At 64.2% G+C, this 13,747-nt stretch overlaps 1 protein-coding gene across 6 annotated transcripts in view; it reads left to right on the top strand.

The window, feature by feature from the left end:
- The window catches only part of CHCHD6 (coiled-coil-helix-coiled-coil-helix domain containing 6), a 121,117-nt gene that overhangs the window by 15,398 nt on the left and 91,972 nt on the right, over positions 1-13,747 (top strand). For 5 of the 6 annotated variants that reach the window (XR_009048871.1, XM_057706907.1, XM_057706906.1 and 2 more), the window contains 3 exons: positions 563-671; positions 3,151-3,223; positions 4,733-4,874. Coding sequence is in view for 5 of the 6 variants with exons in the window: in XM_057706907.1 (XP_057562890.1) it covers positions 563-671; positions 3,151-3,223; positions 4,733-4,874 (324 nt within the window). In the remaining variant the exon portion in view is untranslated. The remainder of the gene's footprint in view (positions 1-562; positions 672-3,150; positions 3,224-4,732; positions 4,875-13,747) is intronic. The other variant, XM_057706908.1, reaches the window with a different exon arrangement.

A 13,747-nucleotide genomic window follows, 5' to 3' on the forward strand; every position in this document is an offset into this window, starting at 1 on the left:
GTGGTGCTGGGGGACTCAGAGGGTGGGTCGCGGTGGCCCCAGCCCTCAGGGTATTTACAGACCATGAGATGAGGCCAGTAGGAGGTGAGGCACTTCCCAAGAGGCACGCCTGTGGAAACGGGTAAATGATGGAGAGAAGTGGTCCGTAATGTGGGTGCCGTCCAGGAGACCCCACTGTAGAGGGACCCTAGACGCCCACAGGGCAGGGTGAGATCTGCACAGCTGGAGGCGTAACCTCTGTACAGGGTGGGCTGCGGTGGTCTCAGCAGGATGGATTCAGGGAGGTGAGAAGGGGGGTCCTCAGGGTACCCTGAGTGTGTGGGATCAGAAAGTGCAGCTGGGAAGCTGGGGGGGACACACTGTGGCCCGTGGAGACAGGACTGGGTGTGGCGTTAACCTGGTGGGCGCTGGGCAAGCGTGAGGGGTCTGTGCGTAGAAGTCTGTGTGGCATTGGAGTTGGTCTTGAGGAGGTGGTCTGCTCAGAAGTCTGGGGTGTGGGTAGAGGGAGTCTCCACCTCCAGAGCCTTCTGTTATTTAACTGTTGCCCTCCATCCTTCCACAGCTGTCTGAGAACGTGGTCAACCGCATGAAGGATCCCGGCCAGCCTGCTAGAGTGGCACTGTCAGCGCCTCCAGCTGCCGCCCTTGGCTCCTCCGAAGGCCAGGAGAAAGGTATGCGGGAGTGGCGGTTCTGGGCGGGCGCAGAGTGGGGGGCTCCTCCTGCAGCTAGCTGCCGGCCGAGCCCCCGGGCAGTGCGCAACGTACGCGCTTCCCAGGAGAGAGTAGCCCCCGCGTCAGGCGCCGTCCCGTTCAGGGAAGGCAGTGCCGTGTAGTCAGAGCCTCCGTGACCAGGGCCACCGCTGCCTCCCTGTTCCAGCTTTCCCGCATGTGAGCAGTGCGTCCGCCTCAGCACGCTGACCTGCCATCACGGCCTGTGGTCCTGGCCCGGCTCCTGGGATGGTGCTCGCTGGGCTTCTGGGAGGAACGTCCCCCGTGCCCCTGCGTCCCTCCCCAGCCTTCTGTGGAGCTGCCACCTGAGCCGGGCTCGAAGCACCTGTGTTCCCACTGTTGTGTCCATCACGTGTGAAGAACCCTGTGCTTTTCTCCAAGTAACTCCTGTCAGCAAACACAAAGGAGCAAAATAGTTTGAGTGGAGAACGTACAGTGCAAAAATACTAAGATGTTACAGACTAGTAAAGTCCTCGTGGCAGCTTGTTGGTGAGAATCTGGGTCCCCCGCTGTAACTTGATGTATGTGTTTTAAATCGATGGGCTGGAGGGGCCCGGCCGTGCAGGGCCAAGCTCTGTCCCGTCCCACAGTGCGTGGCCACGGCCTCGCGTCGGCACTGTCTTCTCCGCTGATCTGCTCCGCTAGGGTGCGAGCTCGTGGGAGGCTGCTCCCTCCTGTCCACTCGGCGTGTCCTGGGTGCTGGCCAGGGACCTGGCATGAGGCGCGTGCTGGGACATGGAGGCGGGGAGACAGGGACCGTCCCTCAAGGGAGCCCGGCTCTGGTCAGGAGCGCTGTGGAGGCCTGCAGGTTACGGGGTCGCGGAACAGAGTGGCACCAGAAGCGCAGCCAGGCCCCGGGCAGCCTGGGGGAGAGAGGCTTGTCACCCAGGGTGCCTCCCAGGGGCGCCGGCATGGGGGCTGGGTTTTGAAAGCAGGGCTGTGCGGATGGGGTGATGGGCAGTCCAGGCCCGGTGACAGCGCGAGCAGGGGCTCAGGCGTGGCGCAGCCTGGCCTGATTGGAGACCTGCAAGTGGTTTCCTGTCTCTGGAGCGTAAAGTACAGGGACAGGGAGATGGTAGGGCAGTGGCGCCTTGGCACGGCGGTGGGGGTGGTGCCCAGACCTTCTGACACCCCTTCCCCGTACTGTCTGCCTCCGGGCTTCCCACACGCCTTGGAGCGAACCGGGTCCTGGACTGGACCTGCAGGGTCCTCCTGAGTGTGTCAGTGAAGGGCTGAGTGAGGGGCCTGAGCCCACGGGAGATGCCCTTGTCCTTTCCGGGGGCTCATCCCACCGTCTCTCCAGCCGGCGGGAGGGTTGAAGCGGCCTCACGTGAGGGACGGAACTGGGTGGGGCGGGAGGCAGGCGGGACGGAGAGAGCACAGCTTGCCAGAGGGTATCAGGCGCAAGTCAGCTTCAGCCTCGGAAGAGAAGAGAAGCATTTGTTTCAGTTTTGGTAGATGTCAGCAGTTTGAAAAGCAAGAGTAGCGGTTCAGGTAAAATCATTTGATTTTGGTTTTACGAAGTGTTCTGCTGTTTGAGGGGGAGTGAGTTGGGAGTTTCTGAAGGAGGACCACCAGCATGGGCGGGACACCCTGAAGCGGACTAATTTTAAGATACTTTTACTTTTAAAAACAGTGTTTGTGTTTACGTTAGCGACAGAACAAGATTAGGAAAAGAAGTTAAAATGAAACCCTTATGCCACACCATACCCCAAATGCGTGTCAGAGGAAGCCGAAGATTGAAACGTAAGAGGTGAAGTCATCAAAGTGTAGTAACAGGTAGCCTTTTAACACCGTGTCAGGCGAGGAAACCTTAAATGAGGAAGAGGAGTGGGAACATGACTGTAAAAATTGGAGACAATTGACAATTTAAAAAAAATAAATGAAGAACGAGTGACAAACTAGGGAGGTAGACCCGACAGGGTGTGAGCAGTGCTCCTGTGCCAAGAGCCCTTGAAGCCCTCTGACGGCTGCGTGGAGGATGTGCACAGACGTGACGAGAGTCCCGGCCCCGCGGACGGTTGACGCGCTCGTGGCATCACCAGGGGCGGGCCCGGCCGGCTGCCACGGAACGTGGGCGCGTGTGTTCCTTTTGTGGTCGTGAAAAGGGAAAATTGTGTAGAAAGCCACAAGAAACGTGCTAAATCTTCTGTCACTGGAGCAGTTGTCAGTCAGTCCCCAGGCCCAGGCGGCGTTCACGTCAGATCCACGCCGGGCTGCAGAGCCCCCTGCGTTTCCGGCCGAGGCCCCGGCGCGGCCCCGAGGGGTGCCCTCCCCGCCCGGCCTGCCAGGAGGGGCGTGTGCCCGAGCGCGTCCCGGGGCGCGTCCATCCCCGGGGGGTCCTCCCGGCGCCCTCGCGGGTGATGTCACGCGCCCGTGCGCCCGCGGGCTGCTGCTGACGGGCTGCCTTCGTCCCCTGCAGACTGCCAGCCGCGCGGGCCGGAGCGCAGCGGTGGCCGGCGGCCCCTGGCGGTGGAGCCGGACGTCCTCGAGAGGTAAGCCTGCGCCCCTCACCCGGCTCTGTGCTCCGGCCCGCGTGCCTCGCTCACGGGCACCTCCTTCTCGCCCGAGGCCGGGGGGTGCGTGTCACGTGTGCTGTCTTCCGTGGGTGGGGCGCCAGGCCTGTGGCTTGGGTGGCGCCGGGCCTCGTGTGAAGGTGAAGAGGCCGGTGGGGGCGGGAGGGCCGGGCCTGCGTGGCCGCGGTGTGTGGGGGCGGCCTGCACGAATGGGCTCCGGGGTGCGGGCGACGCCGCCCCCCGTACAGGTCGCAGCCCGAGAGCGGCCCGCCCGGGGGCTGGCAGGCCGGAGGCTGAGGCGCAGCGGTCCCCAGGGTGCCGCGTGAGTCTCCAGTCCGTGGGGAAGGCGGAGCGGGGCCCGCGGGGTCGGTGTGGGGGGGTGCGCCTGCGTGCAGCTGGCCCGGCGCTGACTCGGCGGGCCGTCCGCTGGTGCTCAGGGACCTCGTCCGCAGCCCCGAGGCCACGGCCTCTGTAGCGGGGGCCCAGGGAGTTCGCTTCGGGGCCCCAGGGCTGCCACGGCTGACGGCTCCCTCCGCAGGCCAGCTCGGCCACAGCCGTTGCGTGGTCGTGGGTCGAGGCCCCCCTTCTAAGAATTTCCAGGCCTTCATCCCGAGAGGCTTCCCAAAAGTAAATAACCAGAACCTTTTAAAAAACATACTTCCAGACAGACATGTAAAAAATGTTCACGTAGCATGTGCCAATGGAAGACATAGGATGTATATAAAATGAAAAAATCACCCATAGGTTTGTCATCCTTTGTGAATATTTTGGACGATTTCTTTGAAATGTCATCTTTCCTCTCGTTTAGGGTGTTTTTTCCAACGTCAGGGACAGGTCTGTACCTTGCTGTTTCTACAGTCTTCCAATTCTACTCCACTTGTCCTACCTGCGCCGTGAGCGCTCTTATTGCTGCAGGTGCCGCGTGCGTGTCCTCATTCTTAGAGCCACGGCCCGCGCTCTGGTGGACAGTGCGGCGCTGGGGGCCTCGTGTCCGTCACGTGCTCCCAGGCCAAGCGGCTGCGGCCATTTCCTTTTTTATACCCTAACCAGTAACACTTCTAAGAACGTCTCCGAGCCAGTCACGTTTTTCTCTCCCTAGGATGATTTTAACAGGCAGACTAGAAACTGGTCCGAGGGTGGGGCGCGTTCAGCACGGAGAGTTGGTGTTCCAAAGCAAGGCTGCTGCTTCTGGGCCTCCCGGCCCGCAGGTGGCGGGGGCGGCGGGCTGGCCCCTGCCGGCGCCTCTGAAGAGCGAACCCCTGTCCCGAGGATCTCTCATCTGGCATGGGGCTGTCCGAGTCCTCCGCTGGTGGTCAGGCCCCCTGCTCCGAGTCTGTGTTGTTCTGGCCGGAAGGTGTCGCAGGGCCCCCGCCCCTTGGAGACTGTCACGGGTGCCTGACCCTCCCTGGCGGCCCTCACAGCCCCGGCCCCTGGCGGCTGAAGTGAGCTGCGCCGGCATCTGTTCTTCCTGTCTCTCCCCTGGCCCAGGTGTGACCGGGGGAAGGCCGAGGTCCAGGACCAGCCGCTCCAGGTGGCGACGAGGGACAGAGAGGCAGCTGCAGAGCCCCGGCGGGGGGAGGGCAGCGGGGACCTGGAGACAGAGACACAGAGGCAGCAGTCCGCCCGGCCGGTGAGTGCGGGTCCCCGAGCTGGCCTTCCGCTCAGCGGCTCCAGGAAGCAGCGCTTGGGCCCCGGAACCTGCTGGGTCTGACGTCCCAGCTTCTCCTCTGTGGAAAGGGTGTCTTTCTGGGGATCAGGAGCGGGCGTTCTCGTAGCCCTGGCTCTGTCGCTGATTTGCTCTGTGGCCCGAGGCCAGTTTCTGGCGTCTGGGGGCTTCAGGTCTGTACGGGTGAGCGGGATCCTTGGGTGCCGGGTCCCGGAACCTCACAGGTGTGAGTGTTGCGGGGGTGTGTGCCGGAGGGTGAGGCAGGAGAGCACAGCGGCTCGGCCGTGCAGCAGGCGGGGGACGGGTGGCCCGGGCCACACCCTCCAGCGCCCGGGAGCCTCGCGGGCCGTCCTGGTGCTCACACACGGCTTGCCCGCAGCCCGAGAGCAGGTGGTGACGTCTGGGGCCCAGCAGTGCTGGCAGATCGCAGAAGCGCGCTGGGGCGGCTGCTCCTGTTCTGGGTAGGGTTCACCGACAGGAGGTGCTGTGGGTGCCGGCCGCGTGTCACACTGCGAGAGGTCACGGTGCCCCAGGGCCACTATGCCATCACTGCCTGGGTACTGCCCCGGTCTCCTGCGGACCCGACCACAGTCGGGGGCAGGAGGAGGACGGTCCTGGAAGCCCCAGCACAAAGTGCTCTGACATCCCTTGGCCCAGACACCCCAGGACCCACGGCTGGGCAGCCCTCAGCAGAAGGAACCAGGAGGGCTCCGCTGGCTGGAGCTGGGGCTCTCTTCTAGTCACGTCTGGGGGGAGGCAGCGGTGGTCTTCCAGACAGAACGGGGACTGTCAGAGAGCATCACTTCTCGCAGTGGCAGAGTATGGAGTGTCCCACACATCCGAGGAGGCCTCAGCACCAGCTGGGTGTCCTGCAGCTCAGCCCGCCTCTGCCGCGGTCGGCCCGAGACGGCAGGTCCCCAGGTTCAGGGCTCGGTCCCGCAGGGCTGTCCCCCCGCCCCTCCTCCAGCTGCAGACGCCAGTGGGAGGCAGGTTGTCCCCTGTGCTCCTGAGCCACGGGCTGCGGGTGGGAGGATCCCACGACCCCGCCTCGGGTTCGGTCCACTTGCTGGAGCAGCTCACAGAGTGCAGAGGAGCGGCTTACGCACCCGATCGCAGGCTTCTTATAGAGGATGTGACTCGGGAACAGCCAGCTGGGGGACGTGCGGGGCACGGCTGGGGGAGGGTCCCCGCGTCCTCGCCTCCCCGGGCCCCACCCTCCTCTCCCCGTCTCCACGCCTCCCCCGGCCCGACGCTGCCTGGGCCCCTCCTGCGGGGTTTCTGTGGAGGCCTCCTCACACGGGGCGTGACTGGCCACAGCCCTGGCCGTGGGCTGCTCATTCCACCTCCGGCCCCCTCCCCTCCCGGAAGGTCAGGGGCTGGGACCCACGTTCCAGGCCTCTGCGCACACGGTGGGCTCCACGGGCACGCGGCCCCGTCCTTGGGTGGTTCCCCAAGGTCGCCTCATCCACAGCAACAGACGCCGTCGTCCCTCTCAGCCCAGGACGTCCCCGGGGCTCGGGGAGCTCTGGGTCAGGAACGGTGGACAAGGACCAAATACACATTTCTTCTCATAAATCATGGTGTCGCGCAGGAAGGTGGGGACATGGCCGGAGCGGCGTCTGACGCCGTGTGCTCCAGGGCCACGCCTGGGACACCAGGAGCAGCTCTTGCCGGGCTGCACAGGAGGACGCCTGGCGGTGTGAGGGCCTGCTCGGACTTGCCCTGCTGGGCGGGACAGCCCCAGCCCAGAAGTGCAGATGGTGCAGCAGGCACCTGAGATACACAGGTTGAGCTGGGCCCTCGGGAAATAGCAACGACGTCCAGTGAGAGGACAGGCTTGAATCGAAAACTGAAAAAGGCCAAACTGTTGCAGCGAACGTGAGACGGCGGCAAAGAGACTACGCCTCATGGTGTCGGCCGAGGAGCCTCCGGGCTGAGCAGGCGGGGAGGCGGGTGCGGACGTGGTGAGGAGGAGCGGGCCGCTGAGCAGACCGCAGGAGGCCGCGGACGCAGGAGAAGCCCAGGTGGAGCCCCAGGAGCCGGGAGGGATGGGCGCCGCGCTCTGACCTGTGCCGCCTGCTGGAGCGTCGTGACGCACAGACACTGGCAAGGACAGACGCTGGGAGCGTGGGCAGCCCGACGACAGGTGGGAAGGACCCCGGCCCGGGACGTGGAGGGTTAGTCAGCGTGGGCGGAGCCGAAGCGTTGGCACCTGGGGCAGTTACCCCGTGGGCATCGCCGCCTGCAGGTGTGGGCTCTCGCCTGGAATGTGGTCATCACAGCTTCCCTCCCGCCTGCCTCGCGTCCAGGTGTGGGTTTCTTTGCAGGAAGGGAAACTTTCGGGGGAAGAGGACGCGTCCTGCCTGGGTCTGCCTGGCTGTCGGGTGGACAGTGCCCTCTGCCAGAGCTCCGAGGCCCCGGGGCCGCGGCTGCCTGCACTTCGCAGGTGTCTGAGACGCCTCGTGGGCCCGCTTTTGACTGTCAGTCTCCACTTCCTCGTGCAGTTGGTGTCCTGTTTCCTTTGGGAACTTTCCCGCTTCCTGTCGTGTGTCCCTGGACGGGATTGCAGCGTCCTCTTTCCCCTCTCTGGTCCCGGCAAGGTCTGGGTGCAGGGCTTGCAGTGCTGGGTGAGTGGGAGGCCAGCCTGTGGGGTCCACGCCGCCGAGGCTGCCGGTCGGGAGGACCGCGTCCAGGAGGCCGCGTCGTGGCTGCCCTCCACACCTCCAGGTGCCCTGGGCGTCGGCCGGGGGTGGGGCCGTGGCTCGGTCTGAGCAGGCGCAGAGACGCACGGCCGGTTTTGACGGTGCGGTCAGAGCGCAGGGCCCTCGAGGCGAGGTCGGTTGGCCTGCTCCGTGCGTCCGGGGGCAGGGGTGAGCGAGGCTGGCTCCCTGCACTCTGTGTGGTCACAGCTGCTTTCATGGAGGTTGTGTCAAAACTGTGCTTTGGGGGTTTTAAGTAAAAGAAGAGCCTGAGTGGAGCGTAGAGGGTTTTCTTCCCTCCCCGAGGGAGCCTCCCGGGCGGGCGGGGCGCTGAGGCCGGGCGGGGCGCAGGCTGAGCCCGTGCCCGCGCCCGCCCCTGCTCCTGCAGCCTCGTCTGGAGGCTCCCTCTCGCGGGTGCTGAGGGAGCTGACATTTAGCCTGCTCTCTGCTCTGACTTTTACTGTATGGATTTTTCCATCCTCTTAGCGTGAGGGAATGATCGAGCTCATTATTGGGAGAAGTTCATAAAACTAATGACAAGAAAGGTAATAACGTTTATAACCTACCCCGAGGGCCAGTGCTCCTGTTTCCCACCCAGCGCTGCCGGGCGAGCTGCTGAGTGTCGCCGCGGGGCCGCCGCGCGCGTGTTCCCAGCCCGCGTTCCTGCGCCCCACACGCAGGGAGGCTGAACGGACTGAGGTGTGGGGGCCTGGAGCAGAGAGAGGCTCATTGCAGGGCGGAGGGGCAAGGAGACGGCGGCTCAGCCCCCACCTGCAAGCTGCCTGAGGGTTTCAGCAAAGCACCCTTCAAGACCAGGTGAGGGAGGGCGTCGCAGGGCGCACGTTCTCTGATTGGCTGATGGTGTGGCCGTGGGGCGGGGTCACAGGGGTCAACGCCGTGGGCTCCAGGGCCCTGGGGGAGCTCTTGGTCATCAGGTAGTTAACATCTCCGTTTGGTGGGGCTTTTCCTGTCTGTAAAACAACTCGGGAGTGTGTGATAGGTACTGTTACCTGGGTACCTCTGAGAGGAGCTACAGCAGGGGATGTGCAGGGAGGGCCCTCCGGTTACTGTGGTCCGTGGAACCGCGGGTGTAACTGGGGTGCAGGCCCGCCTGTCAGCGGGGCCTCTGTAACGTTTGCTTCCCTCTGAATCGGGGACCAGGTTTGGAGTCCGGATCACATGTTCCAGAGAGGAATACAAAAGAACAGAGCGGTTTCTTGGGCTGGGTCTTATGGTGCCAGAGCTTTAAAAATCCGGAGGACAGAGCTGCGAAAGCCTGGCACAGCCTGCCTTTAGGGAGAGTGAGGTTTCCGAGCCTGCCTGTTAACTTCCTGGCACGTATCCGTAGGGGTGTGAAGTTGAAGTACACACGGTGGGACGTAAAAACTTTCCCCACTCTTCTTTCCCAGTGAGCGATTCTCTTATGACGTTGCGTGTACATTTTCTGGGTGCCTGTTGCTTGATAGGCCCCGGGTCAGTTTCTTGATAAATGGGAATAAGTAAGGTACAGCTGTTGTCCCCGAGAGGCTCTGGGGTCAGGGGAGCTCAGTGTTCTCACGAGTGGCCACACAGTGTGCTACCCAAGGGCCGGGGGGCGCCGGAGGGGGTGGGGCGGCCGCGGGCTCCTCCTGGGAGGACAGCCCTGTGAGGAGGTGACTCGGGAGTGGGGACTTGAAGGCTGAAGAGCAGCCTGCCAGGTGAGGAGTGAAGGTGAAGGGCCCTGCAGGGGTGGAGGCTGGAGTCCGGGGGTGGCCAGGCCGCGGTGGGCTAGAGTCTGGGAAGTGGTGGTGCGGCGGGCGGGGAGGTCCTTCTAGATGCGGCTTGGAGTGCGGCTATGAGAGTCTGTCGGGGACCCTGGGGGAGGGTTTCCTTAATCCTCAGAAGAGACATGTGAAGGGAGAGGCAGGGGAGGAGTTCTCAGGGACATACGGGAGAGCAGGGAGTGGGGCGCGTCCTGGCCCTGGACGGGGGCAGAGGGCGCTTCTCCACTGGCAGTGCCACCAGCGCCTCCGCGCTGTGTCCTGCCCGCCTTCTGGTTTGCCGGGAGTTTGGATCCGCTGCTGCCTCCTTTCCATGGTTCGCAGCCCTAAGAAGCTGCACCTCTGCTGTGCAAGCTCTGTGATGAGGGTTTAAGAAAGTGCACTCACAGGTATTTGGTTGGCAGTTCTCTGAAGCTGTGAGTGAGTTAAGATTCACTGTGGTTTGACCTCAGCTGCAGGCTTTCTCCGCCCCCCACGTCTCTGTCCTGGCTGCTCCGCAGGTGGTCGGCCCCTGCAGGGGAGGCGCTGTGCTGGGGTCCCAGGGTCTGTGCAGCGGCCCATGGCTCCTGGTGTGCGGTGGGCGGCATCGGAGGGCAGCTCTCCGGTCAGGTCGGGGCCCACGTGCCGTGGGCTTCTGCCGGGCAGACCTTCCGCGGCTCCTCAAGGCCTCGTTGCAGAGAGGGGGAGGCAAGTGCTGGGACCCGCCTTCTCTGGGGTGGACAGCAACCCAGTCTGACCTTTTCAAGCAGTAAGACAAAGCAGAACGGGACAAAACGCCTTCCAGGGAAATGGTACCTTGGAGTCAACTAGAAAGACGTTTGAGTGGCTCCCGGGAGAGCCCAGGGACTTGGGTTTGCCTGAAACAGGCAGCGAATGGGGCTTCGGGGGCCCAGGCCTGGGGTCGGGATGTGCTTGGAGAGCTTCAGTGGCCTGCGGACTCTGAAAGCTCTTCCGGTTTCAGCTACAGAGCGAGGTCGTGAATTCCTGTGGTGTTTGTCGGCACCTGGGTGGCTGGTAGAAGGCCTGATCCGGGCACCTGAGAGCACGGCACCCACGGTCGCTTTGCTCCCCTGAGTCTTGCTGCTTAGATCAGGGGCTGACACGCTGTGTGTGAAAGGCCGCGTGGTAAGTGTGTTAGGCTTTGCAGGCCACACGTGCAGCCCGCCACACGCTCCTTGTGCTGTTGTTTCTGAAGCCCCCGAATGTAGAGCCAGGCTTAGCTCAGAGGCCACGCAGAGGAGCTGCAGGCTGGATTGGGCTGCTGGGCTGGGCTTTGCTGACCCCCGGACCTGGCGGTGCAGCTCCAGAGGCTTTACTTACCAAGTGCGAGTAACTGGATGCCCCCTGAGGCTGGGGGCCGGGGCCTCGACGGTGGTCCTGGCTGCTCAGTGGTTATCCTCCCCTGGGACATGTGCCGGCCTGGTGGTGTCTGACCAGGAGAACGAGGTTTTCCCTGCAGATGGCCTGGTGGGCTCTCTGGGAAGAGTCATGAACCTCCGCTTTCACTCCTGATTCTTTTCCCAGCTGTCATTTTTTATACGTTGTATTTCTCTGCTGAAATTCCCTTTCCTGTGAACCCTCTTAAGCAGCAAGCTTTTTGGGACCGGGGACTGGTTTCCCGGAAGACAGTTTTTCCATAGACTGGGGTGGGGCGGGGGGGAATGAGTCAGGGGTAGCGTGAGCTGCAGATGAAGCTTTGCTCGCTCCTGTGTGCGGCCCGGGGCCTGACAGGCTGTGGACCCGTGCGGGTCTGCGGCCCAGGGCTCGGGGACCCCTGCTGCGAAGTGTGAGGTATCTGATCATCCCAACCTTTGGGCCGCCTCTGGGTCTCGTTCAGTTGACTGTTTCCGGTCTTGGTGACAGGCCCCGTGATGTGGGGTTGGTTCTGGACATAGGGGCCCACGCACGTGGGACTGCGGGAAGCTGCTCCCGCCCAGAGGTGGCCCTCAGCGTGGGCAGCTCGCTGCGGGCTGGGGTCGCGCCGGCTGGGGCGCCGTGCTGCGCTGGCCCCCGTCTCGGGGAGGGTGGGCCTGGGTCTGTGGGCGCCCTCCGGCTTCCCCGTCTGGCTCTTCAGGGGCCCAGCGTGCTTCCTGCAGCAAACTGGGGGGTCGGTGCAGGGCCTGGGCTTCCAAGGGGCTTCCCTGCATCTCCCGCCCGGCTCCCAGGCTCTGCGGGCCTTGCGCCCCTGCCTGGGGCTGTGCGGGGAGGGCGCCTCCTCAGCCCTCCTGCTGGGAGGATGATTCTCATGGCCGATGCCGAGTTTGCTTCACGCTTCCCTTTCACTGGTGTCACGTTAAAGCGCCCTTTGTGCCCCGAGGAAAATGGAAGGGGAGAGGAGATGTGGCTGGTCTCGCTCGTCTCTGAACGCCTGGGGTCCGGTGGCTCCTGGCGTTTAGGGCCGTCCCTCCGCAGGCAGGCGGGGCCTCCCCAGGCCCGGTGTAAGGGGCGGCCCCGCTCCACGCGCAGCCACATCTGCGTAGACGGCAGGGGTGCATTTCATTGTTTCAGGGCGTTGGAGCAGTCGGTTCGAGGGGGTCGCGGGAGGCCTCCTGGGTTCCTACTCTCCTTACTAAGGTCGGAGTTAAAACCCCTCGGCCTTGTGGTTAGAGGATATGACAGTTTTTAGAGAACGGAAAACTACAGTTTGGCGCATCTGAAAACTGGTTCAACCATATTTTAAGCTGGTTACACACCCAAAAAACTTTGGTTTTACGTCTCATGATTTTTATACAAACTGGGGGTGGAGGGAGGGCGTGAATCCGGACATGGGCTGAGAGCTGGCACCGTGTCCAGGCCTGGCCCTCAGCGTGTCGGGCCTGCGTCAGGACGCCGTGGGGGCCACAGGGACCGAGGACGGAGCAGGGGGCCTCTCACTGGGCGGCCTCCCGACCCCCGGGCACGCTCTCCTGTCTCTGTGTGTTGCTGGGAGTTATCTTCTCTGCTTCCTGCCCCTGGGGACCAGGACACCGAGTCTGCGAAACTGACCTTAGAACAAATCTGTGTGGTTCCTGCCTCCACACGCCCACTGCTTTGGGGGCAGACACCTTGGGCCTTCCGCACGCGTGGTGTGGGTGTGGTGGGCGGGGTGTGAGACGTGGCCCCGGCTCAGCTGGGCCAGCGGCAGCCACCCACCTGCGCCATGTGCCTCTGTCCCTCCAGCCTGGCTGCCCAAGGCCGTGCACCAGGACCACCTGGGAACTTGGTGAAAAGACACATCCTTGGATCTTGGGCCGGAAACAGTGGATTTGACACCATCACCCGACCCTGGAATCCGTGTTTCTAACAGCCCCCGTGGTGTTGGTGCCGCAGGCCCAGAGCCGGCTCCGGGATGGGCGCTGGGAGCAGGGACCCCCGTGGCTCTTGGCCCTTTTTGCTGCTGGGCCCCACGGGATGCGGTGTGTCCTGCTGGTGACGCAGCTCTTGTGGTTCTCGCAGGCCGGGCTATGCTGTGTGACGTGCTCCGGGTGACAGGTGACCCATCCTGACGCGGCTGCTGCCCACGTGGACGCCTTCGTCAGATTTCTCGGCCTTAGAGGAAAGCGGGAGCCCTTCCCTGAGGAGAGCAGGGAAAGAGAGCCCGCTCTGTGCTGGGCCAGGCCGTGGGGGGACCGGGGGAGGGGGTGGGGACTGCTGCCGGAGCTGTGGGGGTGGCGCAATGGTGCCCCGACCCCGGCAGGGGCCCGGAGCAGGAGGAAACCCCTCCAGGCGTGTGGGGCTCGCCGTCCTGCCCTCAGGAGGCTGCTGTGTGTCTGGGTGCCTCCTGGGTGCCCCGTGGCCCCACGGAGCTGAGGGTGAGCCCGCGGCGCCAGCCATCCAGCCCACGAGGGCGCTGGACTGCGTCCTTGGGTGGGGAAGTCCTGCTTTTCCCGCAGCTGTTGTGTGCGTTTTTCTCCACCTGGAAGGTGGAGGGCGGGGCGCGCAGGGAGGCGTGACGCCCGCGGCAAGCGGAGGACGGGTGGCCCTTCTCTCTGCCGGGGCCACAGCCCGTGGACTTCGGCTTAAAGTGCAGGGGTTTGGGCACCGGGTCCCGCGCAGCCCTGCTGCGGAGGGCGTGGCGCTCTGCGTGGAGAGCGGGCTGTGTTCAGTGCCTGCAGGGGAGAGTTGGGGCTGTGGGGGCTTCACAGCCCGGGCCTGCAGGGCCTTGGGCTCTGGTGGCCTTGGGCTCTGGTGGCCTCGCTGGTGCTGCCAGAGGCTGGGGATCCTCGTGAGCGCGGCCCTCAGGGGGCAGGTGACTGGCACGGTGCCTTCCTGTGGTCACCGCTTCCAGTGGGCAGGCCGCGCCTCGCCGGGAGGGCCCTCTAGCGCTGGGGACGGGCCCTGAGCGGACGGCGGCTGGTTCAGGGCGCTGAGGGCAGCCTTCCCTCCTCCGCATCTTGAG

This window comes from Hippopotamus amphibius, chromosome 13 (assembly GCF_030028045.1).
Source record: "Hippopotamus amphibius kiboko isolate mHipAmp2 chromosome 13, mHipAmp2.hap2, whole genome shotgun sequence".
In the NCBI taxonomy this organism is placed as follows: Eukaryota; Metazoa; Chordata; class Mammalia; order Artiodactyla; family Hippopotamidae; genus Hippopotamus; species Hippopotamus amphibius.